Source organism: Vombatus ursinus, unplaced genomic scaffold (genome assembly GCF_900497805.2).
Source record: "Vombatus ursinus unplaced genomic scaffold, bare-nosed wombat genome assembly UNPS02014798.1, whole genome shotgun sequence".
NCBI lineage: Eukaryota > Metazoa > Chordata > Mammalia > Diprotodontia > Vombatidae > Vombatus > Vombatus ursinus.
In genome coordinates this window covers 27,577,339-27,605,217 of record NW_020954576.1, presented here as the reverse complement: position 1 = coordinate 27,605,217, position 27,879 = coordinate 27,577,339, and the positions used below count along the sequence as shown (strand labels likewise).

The window sequence follows — 27,879 nt, the reverse complement described above, 5'->3', positions numbered from 1 at the left end:
AGTCAGACAACTGTAGGCCTCGAAAGGCTCTTAGAACCCAGCTGCCTAAATCCCTCATTTTATAGATGAATTAACTGAGGCTCATAGAGAAGGAAGGCCAGAGGCCAGGGAGGGCAACCAACATGGTGAAGGGCCTTGAGTCTGTGTCATCTAATGACTCTGAGAATATCTAGGCTGAATATTTAGACCTGGAGGGGGGAGGAGAGAGGAGGTGCATGACAGATGTCTTCAAGCATTTGAAGGCCTGTTATGCGGGTGAAAGATTAGATTTTCTCTATTTGGCCCTAAAGAGCAGAATTAGGAGCCATGGGCAGAAGTTGCAAAGGGAAAAATTTAAGCTTTCTATTAGAAAATTTCTTAACAATGAAAGTTGTCCAGAAGTGGCATGGGCTACCTAGGGAGGTGGTAGGTTGCCCTTCCTTGGAAGTCTTTAAGCAAAGTCCGGTCGACCGTGTGTTGGCTATGTTACAGTGGGGATTCTTTTCAGATATGATTTGGGGTCAGATGGCCTCCCATCTAACTTGCAAACTCAGTGATTCTCTGAGTCCTTTCCCTCTAACTTATAGTTAGCATAATTTTCTAGGATTTGGCTGGAAGTTTTCTCTACAGCAAGGCAATAGTTAATCCAGAATGAAACATCTGCTTGCTTTCCCAGAAGTTTCTGGTTTGGAGCTTCTCCAGATGAATTCAGATCAGGTTACAGAAGCGAGCGGTCCAAGGAGTGCAGAAAATGGTTGTGTGGAGAATCAGCTCAGCAAGGAAACTGTGGCTTCCCCGCTGGGGAAGCTAGAAACCAAGCCTTCCTCTTCCAGGCTGCATGGCTCATTTTGCTGGGTGTTTACACCTGATGATGGAGTGCCATGCCCCCTGTCAAATAGGGCTTTGGGATATAATTACATATCACCAACCCTACTCTTATGGGTAATTTCCACATGAAAACAATCGTGAAGGCAGAATAAAGCCCTAGGTCGAGCACCTCTTTATTCTGGCTATTTCTGTGGCTCTGCTACTGCTTACATTGACAGAAGCTGCCTCTCGGGGCCTTAAAGATATCAAAATGTTATGTTCCTGTTAGAATGGCAAGAGTGCTAGATTTGAAACCTGAAGACCTAGTTTTGCTCGTACTTGTATGACCCTGGGAAATTCACTTATGACCCTCTACAGACCTCAGTTTCCTCATCTGTAAAATGAAGTTGGACAAATCACCCCTAAAGCTCTTTCCAGTTCTACATCCATGACCCAATGACCTGGGGGGACCTCTGAGATCTCTTCCAACTTTTTCATCTGCGATTCTGTAAGTTGTGGGAGTGGTTCCATAGTGTCCACCCCACAGACCCCTAGTTTTCTGAAATAGCCTATGGTGTAGTGAAACAAGTACTGGGATTAAGATCAGGTTAGATTGAATTGAGATTAAAGCCTGCCTGTATGACCTTGGACAAGTCACTTTAGGTTTTTCTTGTGTCTCTGTTTACTAGTCTATAAAATGGAAATTATTAGACATATCCTACCTAATTCACAGGGCTATTGGAAGCCTACATTGAGATAGTGAACGTAAAGTGCTTTGTAAGCTGTAAAGTGCTATCTGTATGCGTCGGCTATTATTATTAGTGAAGGGGGATATTGATATTTCAACCTGAGCAGGCAATTATTTCCTGGCACTCTTAGATATGAACTACTCAGATTCTCCACCCACCCCTAACCAAAAAAAAAAATCTGTAAAAGACCAATAACAACAATAATAAAAATAACATGAGGCTCTAAGATCCATAATTCACATGTGTTATCTCAGTTGATCCTCATAATAACCCTGTGAGGTGAGTGCCAGAGGTATTTTATATTCCCATTTTACAGGTGAGGAAAGGGAAGCCAAGAAAAAGTGACTTAGCTGCTCATCAATTAAGCTATAGATGGAAAGCTGTGAACCCAGGTCTTTCTGCCTCCAAGTCCAGTACCATCTACTGCCACTGAATACCATAAGGGGAAAGAAAGCATTTAGGTTCCATATGTATTACCAAGAACATGATAAAAATCATAAAGTAAAAAATGAGGAGCAAGTACATTCATTTGCTAAATGCCCAGCCTATAGTTTAAACTTTGCATCAAGGTTGAGGTTGAACCAAGCCAAAGCTGCTTGTATTGTTTTGTTTAATTTTTTCAAACAACCACATCTAATGACCCAGTTAGAACTGGAACCAAACAGACAAGGGTTTCCTGAGATTACTGGGCAGGGCAAAACTAGGACATCAGAATAGTCCCTGAAATAAAATATCTCAAGCCCCAGAGACATAACATGCAGAAATGACCATTGTAGGTCAGATTTCATTAACATTTTAAGGTTTACAAAAGGCTTTCCTCACAACAATTCAGTGGAGTAAGGAGGACCAATAAATATCGTTTCATCTTAGAACTGAGAAAACCAAGGCTTAAATAGATTAGTGCCTAGCCAAATGCCACATGGCAAGGATAGTAGGATCAGAACTCAGACCCTGGTGCTCTGACTCCAAATGCACACAGCCCCAGTTATCCTCCTGCCTCTCTTTGCTGTAACTCTCAGCACCTTCACCCTATGATCAAAAAGTGGCAAAGAGAAGTGAAGAAAATAGGGCTATCTTAATATAATAGTAACTATTACTTACATAGCATTTTGAGGTTTACAAAGCATTTCACCTGTGTTATTTCATTTTATCCTTTCAGTGACCCTTGGGGGTGAGTACTAAATAAAAATAAATATGCCCGTTTTACAGCTGAGGAAACCAAGGCAGACAGAAGTTATGTGACTTCTGCAGCTAAGGAGGCTAGATTTGAACTCAGCACTACCTGACTTCCAAGTCCAGTGTTCTATCCATTGGACCACTTTGCTGTTTATCAAGGATAATCTTCAAGATGCCTTGATTGGGAGAAAATGTATTTGAAAATTCTGTCATTCAACAGCCTAGGCTCTCATGCCACCTTTGTTGTTATTTGTCCTTCATTTAAATTTTTTTTTATTATTTTAAGGGAATTGGGGTTAAGTGACTTGCCCAGGGTCACACAGCTAGTAAATGTCAAGTGTTTGGTCTGAGGCCAGATTTGAACTCAGGTCCTCCTGACTTCAGGGCCAGTGCTCTATCCACTGTGCCAACAAGCTGCCCCTTGTCCTTCATTTTTGGAGAGGAAAAATGAATGATCTCACAGGCTGTGTCTTGACTCGTGGGTGAATTGGATTGAAGTGAGGCAGAGTTGGGCAAAGTTGACAGCCTCATTCTGTCTTCCAGAGTCATCAAAGTCCAGTAGCAGGACAAAAGTCAGACTACCTACATTCTTTACTTAACTGTTTAAATAGGTGGGGCAGTAAATGTAAATACAAGACCCATTGGGGCAGAGAATCTCCATTTTGGATCACACTAGGATTCTTATCATGATTGAACCCTGCATTATACTCAGTAAAATGACATTAGCACTTTTGAACTCAATTTCCTGATGCATGGGTTAGCAGATTGGATGATATAAATCTACTGGCCAAAGCCTGTGGATTTATTATTTTTTAAAATTTATTTATTTATTTATTTTTAGTTTTCAACATTCCCTTCTATAAGATTTTGAATTCTAAATTTTCTTCTCCTCTCTTCCCTCTCTCCTCCCTAAGACGGTGCGCAACCTGATATAGGCTCTACATATACATTCATATTAAACATATTTCCACATTAGTCATGTTGTAAAGAAGAATTAGAACCAAAGGGGAAAACCACGAGAAAGAAGAAACAAAAAAAAAAGAGAGAGAGAGAAAATAGTATGCTTTGATGTGCATTCAGACTCCATAGGACTCTGTAGTTCTTTCTCTGGATGAGGGTAGCATTTTCCATCATGAGTCAAAGTCTGTGGATTTAGAAAGGAAATATCAATAACAGCTAGCATCTAAGTTGAGGTTTACACACATCACCTCATTTGAGCTTCACAACAACCTTGTCTATTTCACAGATATTATCCCCATTTTACAGATGAGGAAATCAAAGCTCATAGGGATTGAGATGACTTGTCTATGATCACATAGCTTTTAAGTGTCTGAGGAGAGATTTGAAAACTCAAGTCTTCCTGACTCCAAGCCCACCTCTCTATTCATTATTAGGTTCCCTTTTGGATAGCATGTGACGCTCTCTCCTCTCATTCTGTCTGTCTCTCTCTCTTTCTCTGTCTCTGTCTCTGTTTCCCCTCCCCACTCCTTCCACATATGTGTAGTTGGAGAGGAAAAGGAAGAAAGGAGAAAAAGGGGGGAAGGAAGCATGGAGTGAAGACGATAAGAATCAAGTGGGGGGTAATAAACCTTAGAAGTGATCTAGTCAGACCCCACACGCACATTTTACAGATGAAGAAACTGAGGCCTAGGGAAGTTAAGGCCAAGGTCACAAGCATCAGAGCTGGAATTTTGGCACAGTTCCTCAAATTACAAGTTCAGTGCTCTTCCCACTCCTAAAGCTGAGCAGAGAATAAGGAACACCATGTTTAAAAACTGGGTCCTCCTTTTGAGCTCACGGTCTATCTGAAGAGAACCCCCGGTTTGTATGGGAAAGTAGTATCACAACACTCAGACACACAGATAAAGACGAAGATGGAGTCAAGGTTGTAAGTGTTGGAGGGATGGCCAAGGATCTCACAGATAGTACTAGCCGACAAATGGCTCTTTCAAGGTTTGCAGAGCACTTTCCTCTCAGGATTTCATCCATCCCTTGTAAGGTAGGTACCATCCTCATTTTATAGATGAAGATAATTTGTCAAGGCCACTTAAAACATTTTATAATATTATTTGAGAAGCTGATTCTTCTTTTGAAGGGGGCCCTATAAATAGAATGATTCAGGAAGTGTATCTTTAAGTGATGTGATAAAGAAGGGCAGTGTTCTGTGCTGTATTAAAAATAAAACCAAGCTGAACACACACACACACACACACACACACACACACACACACACACACACAGTGGTGCCAGGCAACAGTCCAGAGATAAGGCAGAAAATGTCTCAGAGCAGAAGGAAATAAGGTATATGGAGCTCACCAGTTCCTCTCTGACTCACTTCCATTTGTACGTACTCCATAGATTCCAACACAGCAAGGCAGTGTATAGGAGTTAGGAAAAGCTGGGTTCAAATCCTGCCTCGGGCAGCTGGGTGGTGCAATGGATAGAGAGCTGGGCCTGCAGTCAGAAAGACCTGAGTTCAGACGCAGCCACAGACACTTCCTAGCTGTATGAGTTCCTCAGCTATAAAGTGGGGACCGTAACAGCACCTGCCTCCCAGGGTTGTAAGGATGGAATGAGGTGATATTTGTAAAACACTTAGCACAGCTGATCTCTAGTCTGGCTTGTGTGCCCTTGGTGCTGCTTCTCCTGCCGGCACAAAGCCTGGCACATAGTAGGCCCTTAATAAATGCTTGTTGATTGATCAGCCCACTACCACCCCCCAGAGATGACGGGAGGGGAGGGGAGGCCCCTTGATGGAGCAGAGGGCCCTTCAGCCACCTGCTGCTTCCATTCTAGTTCAACAGAGATGTTCCTGGTCTTTGGCTGATCCTGTCCCCTTAGAGTTGGAGAAGAAGCAAATCTCCCCCCACCCAATCCCAGATGAGTTTAAGCCTCGACTCTGATACCCACTACCAGTGTGACCTTAGACAAATCACTTAACTTGTCTAGACCTCAGTTTCCACTGTAAAATAGGGGGTTTATCCTAGATCAGGGGTGGGGAACCTTGGGCCTCAAGACCACATATGGCCCTCTGGGTCCTCAAGTGCAGCCCTTTGACTGAATCCACACAAATCCCTTTAATAAAAGGATTTGTTCTGTAGAACTAGACCACACCCAAGGACCTAGAAGGCCACACGTGGCCACAGGTTCCCCACCCCTGTCCTACATGGCTTCTGAGGTCCCTTGTAGCCCTCGAGCTATAATCATATGAACTAAGGGCAGCTAGGGGCACGGTGCATAGAATGCTGTGTTTGGCTTCCTTATCTGTAAAATAAGAATAATAAAATGCCTGCAGCAATTATAGGAGGCAAATGAGAGAATGTGTGTAAAGTATTCTCTCAACCTTATTGAATTATAGAAAGGTCACTTAGTAGTGGTATTATTAGTAGTATCTGACCTGACAGAAGCTTAACATAATGTGGCAGGGGTAGAAGGTAAGATTTTGAGCCTTAACAATGAATTTATATAATAAATGGAATATGTAATAAATATAATAAACTTATATAATAAATAAATAATAAAACATTTTATTAAGCACTTATTTTGTACAAAGCCCTGTGCTGAGTGCTGGGAATACAAAGAGAAAAGACGGTCCCTGCCCTCTTGGAGCGCACATTCTAATGAGGTAGATGACATGCAGGAGGTTTCAGCTGCAAGTCCAAGGGAAAGGCCCCACGGTCTTTAGGGGGCAGTGGCAGAGCCGGTGGTAATTCATCTCTGATGTCATTTCCACTGATGAAATCATATCAGATTCTGATGTTGAACCATTTGATTCTGCCAAGGACTTAAGCTTTCTTTTCTGTGTGTTTAGTAGATATGGTTGTGACCTTGGGTATGTGGCTTCCCACCGTTACCCTGATGTAACTCAGAGTTCTTTTCCTAAAGCCTAGAAGGTCCATTCCAGGCTTCACATAAAGACAAGCAATTCAGTTAAACCAAGAAGTATTTATTGAGCACCTACTATGTGCCAGGTGTTGTGTGAGATAAAAAGAGGCAAAAATAATAATTAACATTTATATAGCACTTACTGTGTACCAGGCACTGTTGATCCTTACAATAGCCCTACAAGATAAGGTGCTATTATTATCCCCATTTTACAGATGATGACACTGAGACGAATAGAAATTAAATGACTTGTCCAGGGTCACAAAGCTAGGAAGTGTCTGAAGCCAGAGGTGAACTCGGGTCTTCCCAACTCTATCCACTGGACAACCTAGGACTGCAAAGTTTGTGATCTAGTTGGGGAGACATGAAAAGATCACTAGTAGTAGCTGCAAAGGCTTTAAATGATGGATCCAATCAGCCCTCTAGATGAGAAATACTAAAGAAATTCAGATCACACGGAGTATAAATCCAGGTAGTTGTGGCCACGGAAGGCTTCATGAGAGGAGTAAGATTGTATGCTCTCAATAAACAAAGGAAGTGCATCCTGGGTGGGAAGGAATGCTGTGAGCAAAGTTAGAGAGGTAAGACAATAGGGCAATAGTAGTTAGCATTTATATAGTGCTTTAATGTTTGCAAAGTGCTTTACAAATATTGTCTCATTTGATCCTCACACCAACCTTGGGAGGTAGGTGCTGTTATTATCCTCATTTTACAGATGAGGAAACTGAGGCTGATAGAGGTTCACACCGCTAGGAAGGGTTAAGAAAAAAATGGGAGACTGGATCAGGGGACAGTGAGTAGACAGTCTGGCAGGAATGTAGGCTGATCCTAGGGGAACCATGATGACAGGACAGGAAAAGTAGGCTAGGGTCAAATTATGAAGGACCTTAAATGCCCTGGTCTTGATCCTACAGAACTATCAAAGGATATGAGCAGGCAGGTTTCAGATGAAGAAATTAAAGCTGTCTATAGTTATATGAAAAAAATGCTCTAAATCACTATTGATTAGAGAAATGCAAATTAAAACAACTCAGATACCACCTTATACATATCAGATTGGCTAACATGACAGAAAAGGAAAATGATAAATGTTGAAAAAGTTGCGGGAAAATTGGGACACTAATGCATTATTGGTGGAGTTCTGAACTGAACCAACCATTCTGGAGAACAATTTGGAACTGTGCCCAAAGGGCTACTAAACTGTACATACCCTTCGATCCAGCAATACCACTGCTAGGTCTGTGTCCCAAAGAGATCCTACAGGAACTCGATCACCACTTAAGGTTTTGAGAAGGAAAGCGACATGATCCAAGCTGAGTTTTAGGAAGAGTCTAATCTTTCTTCCCCAATTTCTAGCTCCGTATCAACAGGAAACAGTAGCAGGAAATGATACACCGTGGAGAAAAAAAAAATGCCACCACTCTCAGTGCCTGCCCTTCTCTAGAGAGACAGCTTGGTACAGGGAAAAGACCATTGGCTCTAGCGTTAGATGCCCTGGGTTCAAATCCTGTGGTAATCATTTTACTCCTATGGGCCTCAGTTTCCTCCTCTGTAAAATAAGGTAGTTAAGTTTCTATCCAATTACAAATACTATGATTTCCCACCCTCATGTTTCCTGCTTCCTGGTCACACCTCCACAATTCAGAAACCCTTTAATTTCTAGAGAACGCTAGATAGTGTCCCATCCCTATATACGTATGTTCGTTCCTCTGTCTCAGAGATCTTGAACCTCAACCCTAAAATTAATCCCACTGCTCTGTGATTCAGTTTACCCATCTGTTAAACAGGAATGGTGATAATACAACTGTTTTCTTTCTTTCCCAAGGAGAGAAAGGATCTTGAGACCTTGCATGTGTAAATTGCCAGGAAAAAGCATAGCTCCCACTAGAATGTAATCTACTGGATAGCAGAGTTTTGTTTTGTTTGTTTGTATTTGCATCCCCAGCATGGTGCTTGGCATATCGTGGGTTATTAGTAAATGATTGTTTATCACAGCTGCTCTTCTGGTTTCTCCATCCCTCTAGGGCTCTGATAGCAGCAATCCCTTGGCATTCTCTCGTGATTTATGACTAAAAGGGTTGTTAGAATTCATCTGGTCCAACCTGCTCATTTTAAAGATAAGAATATTGAGGTCCAGGGAGTTTGACTCCCCCAAGGCCATCAGCTAGTAAGTGACTGAGCTGGGATTTGGACCCAACTTCTCTGACTCCAAATTTAATGTCTATTTTCTCCCAGGGTCCACAACCTAACCCCTGATTGCCTAAAAAAAAAAAATAAAAACAAAAGCCATCAACCAACCTATGGAAAGTCAAGATTCTAGTAACCTCTTCCCTTTGGTGAAGAGAGGAGGGGCAAAGGGGACACATTTAGAATGCTTGAAGGGCTATGGTACAAATGCTGGAGTAAATACCTATGAGAAGGAATACTATAACTTCTTAGTCCCCGGCTCCAAAATTAAGTTTGTGTTTAAAATTGCCAACTCCTGGAATTAGGAGGATAAGATTAGAGGGAATGGAGTTTAGTTATCTGTGCAAAAAGATTCCTTAACCAAAGCCCAATGCTTTGTTAGAGTGCATATGTATCATTTGGAGTGAATAGTAACTATTATTATTAAGTAGCCACTCAGTACTTTTTCTACTCCTGTCTCCATCTTTGGGCTTTCATCGCTTTTTAGACGTGGGACCCAAAAACAAACAGGGAAAAGGAATCAATTCGGACAGTCTGCTAACTTGTTAGTAGCTCAGCTAACCAAACATTTGTTTAAGGAAAGAGACTATAGGTATTATTTTAATGGGGTTTGGGAGTCTTTGGACTTCCCCCTCTCGGGGATCTTTTTGTCACGCCTTCATCATCACAGATAAATGCAGTGGTAGAGATTTCCTCTTTGAGTGTTTCTCTTTCAGATGGTAGAAATAGAGAGGTAAAATGTTTGCCCACATATGCGTAAGAAGCTTAGAGGCCTGACTCAGAGGCAGGGTGTGGATTTCCTCTAGCGCATTCCAAGGGGCCTCCTCTTCCAGCTCTGACTAATCAAGGGGCCCTATTTACAGAGGGAGTCCCTGCAGGTGGTCCTCCCATCCTGTCCCAAGTAGGGGACTCATAGCTGCTCATGAATGTGGTTTGAGGCTCACAGGAAAGGCAGCTTCTGCCAAGCCCCCAACATGATCTCCCCTGCTGTTCTGCCACAGTGCCTGAGGCTAGATCTAGATAGATCTTAGAGACCATCTAATCCAACCCCCTTGGTACAGAGAAGTTAAGTAGCTTACTAGCCCAAGTTCATACAGGAAATGAAAGCAGACATCTTTGTTGCCCTTTGGGGTTTAACAGATGTCTTTACATGTATTATCTGATTTGATCCTCACAACAACTCAGTGAGTTTGGTGCAGTTATTTTCCCCATTTCACAGATGAGGAAACTGAGGCATAGCTTGGTCATGGGCACATTGCTCATAAGCATTAAGGGGGTGAGGAGGAAATCAAACCTAGCTCTTTCCTGACTCTAAGTCCAGTGCTCACAATACCTCACAACCCTAGGATTCAGGATGTAATGAATTCTTTCTTCTCTGGTCTTTCTTCTCCATGACACAGCAGCCTTCTCACCCTGAAAGTTCACACTATCCTCTGTGCTCCCTTCCTCTGATTGGCTGGTTCTTCCAAGAACCTCCATATTAAGGAAAGTACCCAGGCCAGCCAAGGCTTTCCTCCTCTCCTGACTCTTCTGACTTTCTCCACCATGCCCCCTGGCTTCCTGGTACCTTTTCTGACCTACCCACCCCCTTTTCACTTCCTTTTATGTGTTGTTCTTCCTCCATTAGAACATAAGCTTCTTGAGGGCAGGGACTGTCCCTCTTTCTTCTTGGATTGGTGTTCCCAGGAATAAATGTCTCTTGACTTGAATGAGATAACAGGGGATCTGGGCCAGGGGTGGCACCAGCAAAGAAGGAGGAGAAGTGGGGGAGGTAGAACGGTGCCACACACCACCTTCACCTCCGTCACGGTTTTGTGAAGGGTTGGCCTGGTTTCAGGAACCTGAGAGGACATCTCAACTCTGAGTAAACAGTCAAACAGAGGAGAAAACAACATTGAACTGAAACTGCGGCATTTTCAAGATTTTTGTTGGTGTGGGCAGGGATAGGCACCCTCCAGCTAGCCATGTGAGGACCTGCAGCAAAAGAGAAAGCTGCTTTTTGGAAGAGGCTGTGAGTGCCTGGAAATGTTGGAGCAGTTATCTGGCTCATGAGCTTTCTGAACCAGGCACCTTACCAGGTGCCCCTCAGAGGGCCTAGAGCTCATCTTGGTGGTGGGGGAGAGAACAACCTGCTTGCCAAATCTTTGTAATAGGAGGGCTCAGGAAGACTTCCTGGTGGTAAAGCATCTTGACTGTGGCCCCCTCTAGGGGGACACTGTTCTTTCCCACCCTCCCTGGGATTTGATTTGAAGATGAATAACCACCATGGCTTTAGTACTTTATAGCCAGTAGTGTTAAATTTGGGGCTACCGGAAAATAGCTCTGAAAGGTCTCTCATTCTTTGTTAATTGCATAACAAAGACCCTCTCTTCTTTTTTCTTTCTTTCCTCCTCCTTTCCCCTAACCCACAATGAGGGTCTACCTGCCCCTCACACCTATACTTACAGCAATAAGGCTATAGATAGCAGCTGTGGAACAGTGTCACCCCAGTAAGCAGTGTGGTACAGTGGGAAAAGCACTGGATTTGAATTCAGAGAATCTGGGTTTAAATCCTGACTCTCAGACACTTAATACCTTTGTGACCTTGGGCCAGTCTCTTAAGCCTCTCATAGGCAATGAGATAGCACAGTGGAGCAAGCACTAGGCTGGGAGTTAGAAAAGCCTGGCTTCAAATACAGCCTCAGACACTTACTAGCCTCATGACCCTGAGCAAGTCACTTGAGCTCTACCTGCCTCAGGTTCTTCATCTGTAAAATGGGGAGGGGACAGCTAGGTGGCACAGTGGATAGAGTACTAAGCCTAGAGTCAAGGAGACTAAGTTCGAATCTGGCCTCAGACACTTCTTAGCTGTGTGACCCTGGGCAAGTCACTTAACCTTGTTTACCTCAGTTTCCTCATCTGTAAAATGAACTGGAGAAGGAAATGGCAAACCAGTCCAGCATCTTTGCCAGGAAAACCCTAAATAGGGTCATAAAGAGTCAGACATGACTGAAAAACAACTGAACAAAAACAAAATGGGGGTAATACCAGCACCTACCTCACAGGGTTGTTGTGAAGATTAAATGAGATAATATTTGGAAAATGCTTAGCACAGTGCCTGGAAAATAATAGCAATCATATTGTGCAACCCCCTCATTTTAGAGTATGAAATGGATCCTCAAATCACTTTTTTAAAGAAAAATTCCATTGCAGGAGGCAAATACCCTAGTATACAAGATCCAGTGGTAGAATCCAGAACTAAGAGGTGGTTTAGAATGCATGCCATCTGATAGCTTTCTTTTGAAAATACTGTAATTTTTTTCTTAGTCTAGACCTGGATAGGTAGATAAAAACATACATATATAAAGTTTTTACCTTGTACCAGGTACTGTGCTATGTGCTGGTGAAATGAATCTGATCAAGAAAAAACAATCCTTGCCACCAAGCAGCTCACGTTTTAATAAGGAAACTCCTTCCAGTGTCAAAGATCTGTAACTTATCTATAACATTTAGGGCAACAAGCATTTAAAAATGCAACAATAATTTAGTAAGCTCTTACTATGTGCCAGGCACTGTGCTGAGCATTGGGGATACAAATACCAGCAAAAAGAGAGGTAGTCCCTGCCCTCAAGGAGCTTACATTCTACCAGGGGAAGACAATACACAAGAAGGAGCTGAAAACGAGAGGTGGGGGTAAAGGGGGAGTACCCCCATAGGGACATGGTGTTGAAATCTAGACAGTTATAAAGAGAACCAGGGTGGGAATGCTGTTAGGCCATCCTAGGGCCCTCCCCTAAATGGAAACCCCAGAGAGGACCTCTCCAACGGGAGAAGGAGGCTGGCATTGGCGGAGGGACGGACATTACAGGGTGAAAAGACGACAGGGTAAATGGTAGTTGTAGGGTGATGAGTCACCAGGTACTGAGTGAGTCTCCCAGGGTGAGACAGCAGCTGAAACAACTTATTGAAGTACAAAAAAAAGAGATGTCTAGTCTTAGGAAGGGGCCTAGAACCCTCAGAGGGTAGGTGTCTTTTCCAGCCGCTGTTGGACTTAAATCCAGGCCTTTCTGATATCAAGATGGCCCTTGTCGCTACAGACATGCTGGCTCTCATTTTAATTAATTATGCTTGTTAAAGAGGAGAGAAGCTTAGTTGTTTATACGCTGTTAAAGGAATCTAAATGCTGTCCATGCCTCTAAATTTCATTGCCCTTAAGCAGAGCCCATCACTAAACACTATTTATAACTCCATTCATAGAAGAGGGCAGGCTTACGCAGTTCCTTTTTTATCTGATGAAGAGACCACATGTGCCTGGATTCATGAGGCAAGGAAGGAAGGCTTGAATTTCAGTCCCCCTCTGACCCGTGATAACAAAATGTTTTCATTGGACTTCTGATTTCATTGGTATGGGGAAAGGGAAGAGAAAGTACATTTATGTAACTCCTACTATGTGCCAGGCACTGTGCTAAAAACACTTTTCAATTATCTCATTTGATTCTCACAAAGACCCTGTGAGATAGATGCTATCATATATTTTACAGATGAGAAAATGGAGACAAACAGAAGTTAAGTGACTTGCCCAGGGTCATATTGCTAGTAAGGGTCTAAGGCTAGATTTGAACTCATGTCTTCCTGACTCCAAGCCCAGGGCTCCATCTCACCTGCCTCCCTCTGTGAACACAAATCTGCACCTTCTCTGCACCCAGTGGTCTTAAGGAGTTATCTGGAATATTGCCAGGTTGTTTCCTATCCATAGTCACATCGCCAGTATACATCAAAGGCAAGACTTAATTTTCTGACTCTGAGACTGGCTGCCTAGCCTTTACCCAACACTGCCTTTTAAAGAATAATATTTATTAATATTAATAATTTGAATCAATAATTCAAAACTTATTGGTGGTAGCAATATTAATAATAGTAAGATTCCTCCCATTAGTGCTTGGTTTACAAAGCATTCTCACTGTTTTCTCCTGTGACTTAACTTATCCTTGCTCTGTTTGAGAACAGAGGCTGCATTTTATACAAAGTATATTAGTACCCAGCACAGTGTTGTGTGAGCATGATAAAAACAGGAGCATTTGATGTAGTACTGGAAAGAGGAAAGGGGAAACAAGCTCCTATGATTCTATGAAACGGTTTCAGATTCTGGCTCCACTGCAAATTATCGGTGTGCCTTTTCACAAGTCACTTCTCTACGCCCTCTCCATGCCTCAGTTTCCTTATCTGTGAAATGGGGATAAAAATCCCTGTACTGCCTCCCTCCTAGGTCTGTTGTGGGGATCAGAAGAGATAATGTCTGTAAAGTACTTTGTAAGTGACAGAGTTCTATGTAAATGTTAGAAAAGGGAGAAGAAAAGCACACATAGACAGAATTACATGTATTTTTCCTTTTGGCAAAGCCTCCAGGGCAGCCAGTGTTAGGCCCAAAGCCACACTCCCCTTCCTCTCTCTGACGGAGCCTGGGCCAGCACCAGCCTCATGTTGCGCACCCAGGCTTGGGGACACAGTGCTGCCCTTCATGTGCTGACTTCGTTCACTGAGCCTGAGAGGGTAGGGGGTGGAATCACAGTTCTCTGGAAATTTACTGAAATCTCCCCAGGGTTGGAGGTCAAGGGACCCATTCATAAGATGTGTTTTGCAGCAACTTGTCGTCAGAGGAATCCTTGGGTGTGTCTCTTTCCTGCCAAGATCAGATCTGAGTCTGTAGAGAGCCTGTATACTGCTGGTAGGTATACACAGGTGTGGTTTTCCTGGTAGCAGAGAGAGAAAGGTAGCAAACTATTATTCCTAAAACGGCAGTCTAAACATTTATTTATTTCCAACTCAAAAACCCTCAGTGGCTCCCTATTGCTTCCAATAGAAAATACAATATTCTCCGCCTGGCTTTTGAAGCCCTCAACAATCTGGCTCCCACCTGCCTTTCCAGTCTTGTCTCATACAGCTACCCTTCCTGCAGTTTCTGATCCCCTCAGGCTACCCTGCCAGTTGTTACCCTGTTATCTGATATGCCATCTCCCACCACTGAACCTTTGGACAAACTGCCTGTCCTGTCTCCCACCATCGTCTCTTAGAATCCCTAGCTTCTTTAATAACCCAATTTATGATGGCTTTTACTGAGCCCCCCAGTTATTAGTGTTTTCTTCCTCTTGAAATTGTTTTTTATTGGGGCAACTAGGTGGCACAGTGGATACAGCACCAGCCCTGAAGTCAGGAGGACTTGAGTTCAAATCCAGCCTCAGACCAAACACTTGACACTTTCTAGCTGTGTGACTCTGGGCAAGTCACTTAACCCCACTTGCCTAAAGAAAAAAAAAAAGAAAGAAAAGAAATTGTTTTTTATTTACCTACCTATGCACATGTTTGCTCCCAGGAGAAAGGAAGGGAAGGAGAGGGAGGAGAGGAGAAAGAAAAGGAGGAGAGGAGAGGGAAGGGAAAGGAAGAGAAGGACAGTGAAGAGAAGTGGAGGAAAGAGGAAGGAAGGGAAGAGAAAAGGAAGGAGAAAAGGAGGAAGGGAGGAGAAAGGAAGGGAGGAAAGGGAAGGTCCTAGCACAGTGCCAGACTCAATAAGAGCTTAGTAAAGTATTGTTAAACAAATGGGGAGCAGGGGGAGCAGCTCGGTGGTGCAGTGGATAGAGCACCAGCTCTGGATTCAGGAGGACTTGAGTTCAAATGCGGCTTCAGACACATAACACTCACTAGCTGTGTGACCCTGGGCAAGTCACTTAATCCCATTGCCTAGCAAAAAAAAAAATGGGGAGCAGGGACTCTTGTTTTTATATCAGTGGCATCTAACACAGCAGCACTTATACATAATAGGGCAGAATAAACACTTGCTGAGTTGAATTGAAAAAAGTGAGAGTGGAACAGACACCCTCATGGAGAACCACGCCCAGAAGGGTTGCTCCCTAAAACCAGTTGAAACTTTACCAGGGTCATTTTTGTTGTTCAGTTGTTTTCTGTCATGTCCAACTCTTGGCCACCTCATTTGGGGTTTTCTTCGCAAAGATGCTGGAGTGGTTTACCTTTTCCTTCTTCAGTTCATTTGACAGAGGAGGAAACTGAGGCAAACAAGGTTAAGTGACTTTCCCAGGGTCACATGGCTAATAAGTATCTGAGGCCAGATTTTGAACTCAGAATGATGAATCTTCCTCCCTGACTCCAGGCCCAGCACACTATCCGCTGAACCAGCTAGCTGCCCCTCTCAATGTCATAGGCCCATTGGAAAAAAAATGATATTATCACTTCTCAGAGTGGGACAGAGGTTTGGGACTTCCTTACTTCCCCTACTAATCCTGATCATAGGCATCATGTAAAGCCCCTTCATTTTGGGGAGCTCATAAAAAAACCATAAACCTCAAGCCCTCCCTCTTCTAAAAATGGCTGGAGTTGTAAACGGAGTAGTGACGGGCATTCTGCCTGCAGATAAGGGGAGTTTGAGAATGCAGATTGTATTTATGTCACAGGGCTTAAGTAGAAGCCCAGGAAGGTTTCAGGGTACCAGGGCAAGGACCCTGGCTTACCCACAGCTCTTCCAGTGCCAGCAGGCTGATAGGTAGGACAGCAGGTTGGTAGCACTTGACTTATGATTTCATTGGCCATCTAGATCTGCGCTTCTTTGCAGCTTAGTATTGGGCAGTTACCGGGCACACTGAGAGATTAAATGACTTGCCCAGGGTCACTTAGCCAGTAGGTGTCAGAGGAAAGGACTGAACCCAGGTCTTCCTGAATCCAAGTAAGTAACCGCTGCAGGCTCACACCGTCTCTTGTAGAGGGTGTGGTGAACAAGATCCAGCCTTTGCCCTACCTACAATCGATCCCCTAAGGGGCTGTGTGTCACTAGTTTAAGCCTCATAATGGAGAGAATTCTCTACTTGGACTGGAAAAAGCAGATTTCCAATCGAATCACTCAGACACTAGCTGTGCAACCCTGGGCGAGGTATTTTATTTCACTGGGCACACGCCCAGTTCCTCATCTGTAAAATAAGGGCTTTGGACTTGATGGGTTCTGAGATCCCCTCCAGCCTGGAATCTATGATCGCCTTTGTCTGAAGTGATGGCAGAAGGTGGAAGGTTGCTATGCTGAAGTTTACAGTCTTTCCTTAGCCTCAGAAAGACCTAGCCTGTAACTTCCCCCAAACATATTTCCACATGTACCATATTCCTTGCTGAAGCCTCCTGGCCCTCAGGCCTTTTCAATGATTAACTAGAGGAAAGGGAGAGGACCAGCAGGCACCAGCTGGAATGGCCTAATGGCCCCTGGCCTTCCTCCATCTCTCTGTGTGCACAGCATTGGTAATGGGGGAGAGAGCCATAGTCGAATAGACAAAACTCAGCAAGAGAGAGTGGGCAGCCTGGCCCAGAACAGTACTGAGAAGGCCAAGCATCTGATCTGTAGAAACCCTCCATATGCCCCAGGGCTATCGAACCTAAAGACAAAAGGAGTGAATTTACCTGAGTAGCCTTGGCTCCTGTATCAAAAATCACAGCAGAATCGGCCTCATCCTAGGTTTGAGTGATGGGGAGTCTACCAATTTAGGTATATGAGTTATTCTTGAATTTTTAGTTTTAATGCTTTATTGATGTCTTTTATATTTAAAAGGCATCCTCTCCACCCTCTCAGCTGAGAACTTTACCTTGTATTTCACTGACAAAGATTGAGGCCATTCTCTGTGAGCTTCTTCTCCTCTCCTCCTCGACTCACGTCTCACATAGTGACCTTCTGACACTATCTCCTCCTTCACTTTTGTTCAGTTGTATATGACTCCTCGTGACCCCATTTGGGATCTTCTTGCAAAGATACTGGAGTGGTTTGCCATTTCCTTCTGCAGCTCATTTTACAAATAAGGACACTGAGGCAAACAGGGTAAAGTGACTTGCCCAGAGTCACACAGCTAGTAAGTGTCTAAGGCCAGATTTGAACTGAGGAAGTCAAGTCTTCCTGACTCCAGGCCCAGTACTCTACCCACTGTCCCACCTAGCTGCCCCTCCTCCTTCACTCTTGTCTCACAGGAAAAGGTGGTCCTTCTGCTTACCAAGGTAGACTCCTCTATATGCACAAGTGACCCCATTCCATCCTGTCTTCTCAACCAGATTTCCCCTCTTTCATCCCTATGCTCACTTATCTTCAGTCTCTCCCTGTCTATTGACTCCTTTCCTACTGCCTGCAAACCTGTCATGTCTCTCCTTATCCTTTAAAAAAACAAAAACAAGCAAACAAACAAAAACTCTCACTGAACCCATCCATCCCTGCTAGCTATCATCCCTTACCCCTCCTAACTTTTGTGGTAAATTCCTTGAGAAGGCCTTATACTTAGGTCCTTCCACTTCCTTTCTTCTCATACTCTTCTTAATTCTATGCAGTCTGGCTTCTGACCTCATCATTCAACTCAAAGCGCTCTGCTGCAACTATTTATGATCTTTTGGTTGCCAAATATAATGGCATTTTCTCAGACCTTTGACACTTTTGACAAGGAGTAGGTGAGTGGGTCACAGTTTTGTCTTCAAAAAATTCTCATAGACCATCGCCAAGTCAAGTAAAGGCATTTACTGGGGTGACGCACCTAGCAGTCTCTGCTCCTTATGGGAGGCCAGAGCCCCAGTGGACCCTGTTCCCCATGGGAGACAGAGCACTGAACCAGGTTATATGTCTGGTCTATATACAGTTTGATGAAAGGAAAGTGGGAGGGGGTGGGGGAACTACTATAGTTCAAAATATTGGGAGTCCATACAGATAAGCAAGGGGAACAGGAAAGGGGGAAGGGAAGAGCTGTTCTGGAATGTCCGGTAAGCCCACTGTGTGGGGCTTCAGTGCACTGTCGTCTTGAGCCCTTTCTGGCTGGTCACATCCTGCATCCTGTCTCATATCTCACCTGCTGCATCCTGTTTGCTCCATCTGCCTCATCACTTTCATTCACCTTTTTCTCTTTGATACTCTCTTCTCTCCATGTTTGCAGGACACTATTGTCTCTTGATTTGCCTCCTACCTATCTGTCCGCTCCTTCTCAGTGTCCTTTGCTGGATCTTCATCTAGGTCACACCCGCTAACCACAGGCCCCTGTCTTGGGCCCTCTTCTCTTCTCCCTCTATACTACTTCACTTGGTCATCTTATCCATTTCCGTGGATTCATTAACCATCTTTGTGCTGATGATTCTCAGATCCACTCTCCTAACCTCCAGATTTACGTCTCCAACTGTCTATTGGTCATCTTAAACCAAACATCTTAAATTCAACACATCCAAAACTGAACTCTATCTTTCTTCAAAAACCCTCCCCTCTTCTTAGTTTTCCTATTACGGTCAAAGGCACCACCATGCTCCCAGGCACTCAAACTTGCAACCTCGGTGTCATCCTTAATTTCTCACTTTCTCACCTCCCATATCCAATCTGTTGCTTAGACCTGTCAGTTCCACTGTTAGTCAAAGAGAACAAAGCCCAAAATCTGAAACAGTTTTAGAAAGAAATTTAATTGATTGTTTGGTAGAGGAGGAAAGCAGGAAGAAGGTTACCTCCTCAGTCTCTGGGGCCTTTATATTCTATAGGGATTCAGAAAAGAACTTTTTTACACCAACAGAAACCACACGTAGCAGCTAAACTATTTTGCAGAGAGGGCAATTCCCAATTTGCAGAGGGCCATTGAGATACATACATATCAGTATGAATAAACATTCAAATTAAGGTCCTTTGAGATGTAAGCATAAATATTCAAGTTTGGGAAACCCAAAACACTAGCGTGGGAAAACACCAAACTAGTTGTCATTTGTATGATCTCTTTGGGATACATCCCTAGAAGTGGTATTGCTGGGTCAAAGGGGTGTGCACATTTTTATAGCCCTTTGGGTATAGTTCCAAATTGCTCTCCAGAATGTATACCTCCTTTCTGTATGAAGAATAAAAGACTTTGACTCATAAAGGGCATTTCTGGAAACCGGAAGCAGGAGGAAGGAGGAGGATCTGATTCAGGTGCCCACCTAGTCCATCTATGCATGAGGCTGACTGTGGCAGACTAGGTTTCTACTTGATCATCATGCCTGGGCAGGGACAGGGGAAGAAGCGGGGTATGAACCACCTTGGGAATCTGGGGGCTGGAAGGGACCTTAGAGGCTATAGAAACACAGAATCTCAGATTTGGGAAAGGGACCTCAGAAGACATCTGGACCAGGTTATCCAAATTATCCTGGATCTGCTTCATGAAAGGGCTCCAAAAGGAAGGGGGTGGGGGTCCTAATGCCCTTAGCATAGTACATGCCTCAGAGAGGGAGGTTTGACTATAGAGAAATATGGAGGAAGTCGAGGAGCCAGGAAAGGGAATAAAGGAGGAGTGGTTAGTGAAGGAAGAGGAAAATAAAGAGAATGAAGTCAAGGGAATAGAGAATATTAGGAATGGAGCAGAACCCTAAAGAAGCATTTTGATACCCACCTTCAAATCAGCTTTTATAGGAAAATTCACATAAGGGAGTGGCTATGGGATTCTATGACAGGGAGGGAATGAGGAAGGCAGAAATCCCACTGCTAAGCCCAAGGTAGGGGCAGCTAGGTGGTGCAGTGGATAGAGCACTGGGCCTGGAATCAGGAAGATCCGAGTTCAAATCTGGCCTCAGACATTTACTAGCTGTGTGACTCTGGGCAAGTCACTTGCCTCCACATACATACATACATACATACATAAATAGATGGATGGATGGATGGATGGATGGATGGATGAATAAATAAATAAATGAAGAAAGATAAGATGGATGTTGGACCTCCATGTAGAATTCTGCTTTGGATGTCCTCTGGTCAGTAAATGAAGGTACAAGCAAGAAAGTACATGAAAGATTAGCCTAATCCACTGAAGATTTCAGAATTGTAAAGCCATGTCTCTACTGAGAGGCAGAGAGAGTAGTGTACTGGATAGACTTCCTATCAGAAAGATCAGAGTTCTAGTCTTGCCTCAGATACTTACTTGCCTCCTGACCTTGGTCAACTCACTTTGTCTTTATGAAATTCGGTTTCCATATCTGTTAAATGAAGGGGTTGGATTTGACATCTATGACCCAATCATCTGTTAAAGGGGATAATATTACCCATATAAAAGAATAGATTGCATTTACATAGTGCTTTCAGGTTTGGGGTAAATAAGGAGGTGGGAAGTACAGTTACGTCCCAGTTAGTGTAACTGATCATCTCCTGAACTGGTCCCAGGAATTCAAATTTGCACTGTTCGAAGTAACAATGATGTAAAATGTGATCTTTGGTTCCAGCCCAGTGGAAATATGCCTTGTGGACTCAAATAATATGACCAGACCAAACCACTTCAGGGGCTTCCTTATTTACACTAATAGGGGCCTGGTTGTAATAAAACCTTCAGATACCTTAAATGAGATTACAAATAATTAGATATATTAAGAAGTTGGAGCCTTCAGAAGAGTCTGGAATGTGTCCTTATCTGTAAAATGGATGTAAACTACTTGAATTCGGCTTCCTAGCATCCTGCTCAGCGGTTTGAGGGTGTCTTAGTGCTGAGTTGGAACAGGGCCCTGATTCTACTGCTGCACGAATTACTTGCATTACCCTGAATATTTAATGTATTTTTAAAATTGCATGAAACAGTGGGTATCATGTTAAGAAACAATACAGGATTTGTAGAAGTAGCCAACCAACTCCCCTTCCCTTGGAGGACTTATGCTGTGAGCATAAAGATCGTTTTGTGATGTAGTGAAGAGCACTAGATTGGGAAGTGGGAGATCTGGGTTCTAGACCCAGCTCAGCCATTGCCTAGCCATGTGACCACTCTGAGGCTTGGTCTCCTCATCCATAAAGCAAGCAAGCGGAACCGATCTCTGAAGTACCTTCCAGCCCTGACCTTCAAGAATTCTTATATCTGACGGGAGAATGCTGGGATGCCTAGAACAGCAGATGGAAGGAAGGAAAGAAAATTGTGGGATGATGACTGAATACCTAAGCAAACTAAACTGAATGGCCGAGAAACGTAAGGCTCCCGGCCAAAGAGCGTAGGCAGGAGTGATGCTTCTGAAACAGCAGGAAACACAGCCTTCAATCATTTCCCATGGGTTATTAAGGGGTAGTGAGAACAGCAGACAGGCCTGTCTGGTGAGCAGTAATCTGAGGTAGGATGATTCCTTCAGAGACAGATGCCCAACTATGCCTGCTCAGTGTAGAGAGGACTGAGTCAAATGAATAATCCCTTAAATCTTGAGTGTAGCAATGTCCTCACCAAAATGAATATGAAAGTCTTTGATTCATTCTGTTGAAAATATATGTATGGTCAGAAGTATGCTGTTGATGAAATGAGAGATAAATGGTTGGGAAATCCTCAGGACCTCTTTTCTATAGAGCTACAGAGCTCCATTTTCGGCTACTTATAAAACATCTCCATCTGGATGTCCCATGAGCACATTAGATTCTAGAATGTAAACTCCTTGAGAGCAGAGAGGGTTTTCATTTTTGTCTTTGTTATTTTCATTTCATAGAAGAGTTCCCTCCACCTAGTATGGGCTTAATATATTTGTTAAATTAAATGGATTTGAAACTCAACATTTCTAAAACACAAGACCATTATCTTTTCCAGTGTACCAGATCATTGATCTAATTTCACCATTATCCATGTCCATGGAACCACCATTCACACTTTTCCCCATGTTTGAAACCTGTTGGGGAACCACTATTCACACTCTCTACCATGTTTGAAATCTTGTTGTAAGTCACTTAACTTCCATCTGCCTCAGTTGCCTCAATTGTAAAATAGGGATGATAATAGCACCTCTCTACCCAGAATTTTTGTGAGGATTAAATGAAGTATTTCTACAGTGCCTGGCAAATAGTAGATGCTTAATACATACCTACTTTTTTTCTTCCTTGGTGAGCTGTACCATAGTATAATAATAGTAACATTTATATAACACCTTAAAAGCATAAAAAATATATACATTATCTTAAGTGATAAAACAATTCTATGAGGTAGGTGCTGTAATTGTACCCATTTTTACAGATAAGGTTGAGACTCAGGTAGGTTAAGTTACTTGCTTAGGATCACAGACATAATAAGTGTCAAGATCAGGATTCAAACCCAGGTCTCCCCGATTCAAGAACTAATGCTCTCCTCTCTACACGAATGAGGCAGAAAGAGTGTCAGCTAAAATCTCACCTTCTGAAAAAAAGCTTTTCCTGGTCCCCAAAACTGCTGGAGCCTTCCCTCTCAGGGTGCCTCCCATCCATACTGTATAGAGCTTGTTTGGACACAGCTGCTGGCATGTTGTCTCTTCTATTAGACTGGGAGCTCTTTGAAGGCAGGGATTGGTTTGTTTTTTTTTTCCTTCCTTTGTATCCATGGAAGTTTTGAACAGATTGAATCATACTTTTTTCACTCTCTTTGTTTCTTGCTTTTTATTGTTTTGTTGTGTTTTTGTTTTTTGTTTTTTGTAACATGGCTAATATGGAGATGTGTTTCACATGTATTATTGATGTCATATTGCTTGCCTTCTTAATGGGTGAGGGAGGGGCAAGAGAGCAAGAGAATTTGGAACTCAAGAAAAATTTTTAATGGATGTTAGAAATAAAAAATAGTAGTTTAAAAAAAGCATCCCCTTCTGGGAAAAGTCCATGCACTGTAGTCTGTTTAAGTTGATTGAAAGGACTTCTTACATTGATTTGGAATTCTCCTAATTAATCCCAGTAATACATGGAGGCATCTCTGCCCTCAAAATCCTTATCCTTCAGGATTCATCTCAGTTGCCTCCTCTTCTGTGTAACCTTTCTTGTCCCTTCCCCCCAAAAGTTTTCTATCTCTTTTCCCAATAGAATGTGAGCTACGTAAGATTGGGGGCTGCCATTTTTATCGTTGTATCCCTAGTGCCTAGAACAGAGCTCTGTACCTAGTAGTTGCTTGGTGATTTGTAGTGAATCAAATCTTTCCTCAACTTATGGGTTTGTTTGTTTTTCTCCATGGTAACTTGACAGAAACCAGGGGTGCAATGGAAAGAGGGTTGACTCTGGAGTTGGAGGATCTGGGTTCAAATATCACTTCTGACAGTTATTCCCTGTGTGATCTAGGGCAAGTCATTTAACCTCCCTTGGCCTCAGTTTCCTCATCTGCAAAATGAGAGAGTTGGAAAAGATGGTCCCTGAGGTTCCTGCTTGTTCTCAGTTTTTGACCCTATGAACCCTGGAGCAGATTAAGAAGAAGCGGACCCCTGTCTCAACACAGTAGCTCCTAGGGGCCCTCACCCAATGGCAGGTCATTATTTACACTGACATTTGGGGTGTAAAGTAGAGCTCTGGGGGCCTTTTTCTACTTCATGCTAATTGGCTCCAGATACAACTTTTTTAATTAAATATTTAATCAGTGAATATTTATTTTTTCTCTTTTCCATCTCCCCACTCACTATTAAAAATAAACAAAACAAAACTCATGCAACAAATATGCAGAGTCAAGAAAAATATATCTGAGTGACTCTTCAAACCACTTCATGATTCTCCCCCCACTCCGAACTAAATTTATGTACATGAAGACCCCTCCTCCAAGCTGGCATCTGTGCAATCACTGACTCTCACATTTTTCCAGGCTATTTTAAAAGTGATTTGAGGAAGCAGCCTGGCCAGCAGAGAGACTGGTAGTTGTACTAGAACAACTACTTGTCCCTTCTGTTGTCTTTCTTTCTGACTTCATCTCAAAATGGGGTTGACACCACAAACTAGGAATGCATGAACCACGCATCTGCAAGCTGCATTGTGCTGCTTACATGTGGACACAAGGGATATCCTCTCCATTACCTACATAAACTCCTGGAGGGCTCCACTCTCTAACCATAATCGGGTCTGCTTCCTGCCCCTTGGGATGGGAGAAAGTCCGTTCATGATCACCTTTGCCTTACATAATGGCATCACTTTCCTGGTAGTCATTGTCTTCTCAAGAGCTTGGAAAATCTCATAGGCTCATAGATTTACAGCTGGGGGACCTTCAAGGCCATAAAGTGCAACCTCCTCATTTTAAAGATGAGAAAACTGAGGCTCAGAGTGACTTGCGCAGGGTCCAACATAGTAAGTATCTGAGGCAGAATTTTAACGAAGGTCTTCCTAACTCAAGTCTTGTCCTTTGTTCTCCAAGATGACCATGACATGAGGAAGATGATGCCATGACTTGCAAGTGAATTGGATTTAGGTGAGGGAGAGCTATGCAAGTTCACCAGCCTCACTTTCTCCTCCAGAGCCATCTGGGTCCATTGGCCAGATATAGATCAAGATGACTGGAGATGGCCCCCAGGGCTCTGTCTACTATCCTATCCAGATGACAAAACTGAGACCCAGAGAGAAGAATGACTTGTCCAAAACCCCACACAAGTATTAAAGAGCAGAGCCAGGGGTCAATCTGAAGTCAGTTTTCATAGATGCGTACCATCTAGAGCTGAGAAGGACTTTAGAGATCATTTGGCCCAGCCCCCTTCGTTTTAGAGGTGAGTTAAACTGAGGCTTATGGAGGTAAAATGACTTGCTCAGGATCACGTAGCTACTAAGGGGCAAAGCTGGGATTCAAATTCAGATTCTCTGACTACAGATCTGAATCTTTGCCTTAATGAAAATTCACCTCAGATTCTGTCTCCTCAGAAGCCTGGCTTGAAAGGGGGACAATAAATTCCTTCTTTTCTCAGTACTGCAAAAAGTTTTTTTTCCCAGTTATCCCTAAAACTATCCAAAACAAATACACTTGAAACGAAAAAGAATGTATTGCAATATTTCTTTCTCTTGCAGGCTTAGAACATCAGCTCCTTAAGGCTGAGACAATGTCACAAGCAGTTCTGTGGTGTATCTAGCATGCTGTGTGAGATCCATAAATATTTGACAGTCTTGAATAATCACACTGACAAGAATTTCTTGGGCTTTGTTCACAGGTGACTGCTGGTTGCTGGCAGCCATCGCCTCCCTCACCCTGAATGAAGAAATCCTGGCCAGGGTGGTTCCTAAAAACCAAAGCTTCCAGGAAAACTATGCTGGGATCTTCCATTTTCAGGTAACTTCATAATGGTTCCCAGGCCTCTCATCAGTGCGGATGTATCCCCAGAGGGGCAGGCAGTTAAGCAGAATTCCTCCATGTTTGGTGTTACCAGTCCAGACCTGTAGCCCTGATGCTGCTGGGAAGGCAAGGGGGTGGGGAGAAGGATTCTTGTTTGGGTTTCATAAACTGAGCTGCCCAAGGGCAGTGTAACTCAGCGGGTAGAATCCTTGCCCTGGAGAGTGGAACTCAGAACTCTCATAGTCAGAATCTAGTCTCTCTTTTGACATATGTTGGTGGAGTCAAACTCAAATAGAAAAGGGGACCACTAAAAGAAGAGATTTAAGGAGCCCTCTGGGCTGTATTGATTTAGGGAAATACATATTGATGTTATCTGTGTTTTTTATTTATTTTGTTAAATATTTTCCAGTAGTTTGAGGCACTTGGAAGCATTTTTTGCAGATTACCTATTACTCTAGGCAACTATCTCCAGTTATAAATTACAATGGCGCTGATCTTTGTTGGAAAGGGGATTTTCTCATCTGGGAGTTCCTTATACCAATGAAATCACAGGTCTAGTCCCTATCACTATTATGAGATAGCACATGTTCATCTGGCCGTCAAATGAACCCCCAGAGATCTGCAAAGAGGTGGAAATGACCATAAGAAGATGGGAGGTATCTTTACATGTAACAGAGGGGAAAAAATATTATTTAAAAGAAATATGGGAGATAAAGGAGGAGCCAAAAGGAATCAACTCCTAAATTTAAAAAAAAAAATTTATTATGAAGTTTTCAGCTTCTCTTCACTTTCTTCTTTTCTGTACTGACTAATGAGGAACTCCTTAAATTAAGCTAAAGGCAAAGAGTTTGGGGTGGCATTGAGCTTAGTGGAGAGGAAGTGAGCTGTTTCTGCTCTCAGACAGGCTTGATGGCAGACCAAGTGGTAGGGAGATATGCTCATAAAGGAAGAACCAATGCCCTCCCTTTGCCAAAGGGTAGGGAGATATTTTCATAAAGGGAGAGCCTATATGCCCTTCTGTGGCCCTTAGCCCTGTAGAGGGCTAGGACTGTGAGGTAGGGTCCAAGGTTGCAAAGGCCATAATCCCAGGTCCCATAGTGCTACTCACCCTGGTTCCAACCTCCATGTTCAGCAATGACAAGCTACCTCTTGCCTTACAGTTCTGGCAGTATGGTGAGTGGGTAGACGTGGTGGTGGATGACAGGCTGCCCATAAAGAATGATGAGCTGCTCTTTGTCCACTCGGCCGAGGGAAGTGAATTCTGGAGCGCCCTCCTGGAAAAAGCCTATGCCAAGTGAGTAACTCCCAAGATCCAAGATGGCAGCATGGGGTTCAGCCAAACTCTGCTACCAAAATGGAACTTATGGCAGCATTTGTTCATGTGTAAGAAGTACTTTGACCACTATTCTCAGTCATGATGCTGGATTTGAAATCTTCATTTAAAATCCCCGTCACTTCTAAAACAGTAGAAAATAGAAGAACATTGATGTTATATTTTTCAACCGAGGACCTCAGAAGACTCCTAGGGTCATAAATCCAGAGCTAGAAACCAAATAGTCCAACTCCCTCATTTTACAGATGAGGAAACTAATGTGGAGAGAGGTGAAGTTCCTTGGCCAAACTGTAAATTCCTGGGTGGTAAGTAACAGAGACGGGATTGGAACACAAGTCCTCCAACTCCAAATCCAGTGGGGCCTTTCTCCTCTGCTGTACTGCTTTCTGGTGAGCTTCATTAGTCTCATTTCACAGATACGGAAACTGAGGCAACCTGCCTAAAATCATATAGCATGTCAGTGATTAGTAACAAGTCTCCCACATCTCCACACTCAGTGCCACTTCCCATTTCTTTGATCTCTAGGTATGGATCTTGCCCCTAGGACTCAGCTTCTTACTCAGGCAAGACTGGCTCTCACCTGAAAGACCTCATTCTGATCACTCGTTTGCTTTAGCTCTTCCCACCATTTGGAGCATCTAAGTCTAGAGAAGTTAACAACACGTCATGTTTCTGTTACACTTTAAGAGGTAGTAATGAGGGGAGACTGCTTTGAATACAAACTTCTACATAGGTGGATCAGTGAATTTGGCCCCACGCCCAGAGTCAGGAAGCCCCG

General features: G+C 43.2%; 1 protein-coding gene and 1 long non-coding RNA gene across 2 annotated transcripts in view; one reads left to right on the top strand and one right to left on the bottom strand.

Annotated features, from left to right (window-relative positions):
• The window catches only part of LOC114049819 (calpain-2 catalytic subunit), an 87,860-nt gene that overhangs the window by 19,757 nt on the left and 40,224 nt on the right, over window positions 1-27,879 (top strand). Inside the window, exons 3-4 of the mRNA XM_027871236.1 lie at window positions 25,647-25,765; window positions 26,929-27,062. Of these exons, the coding sequence (XP_027727037.1) occupies window positions 25,647-25,765; window positions 26,929-27,062 (253 nt within the window). The remainder of the gene's footprint in view (window positions 1-25,646; window positions 25,766-26,928; window positions 27,063-27,879) is intronic.
• On the bottom strand, window positions 14,126-26,964 carry LOC114049820. Its single transcript, XR_003569912.1, has 2 exons — window positions 26,877-26,964; window positions 14,126-14,512 (listed from the first exon to the last, which is right to left on the bottom strand). It is a non-coding gene; the product is annotated as an uncharacterized LOC114049820 (long non-coding RNA).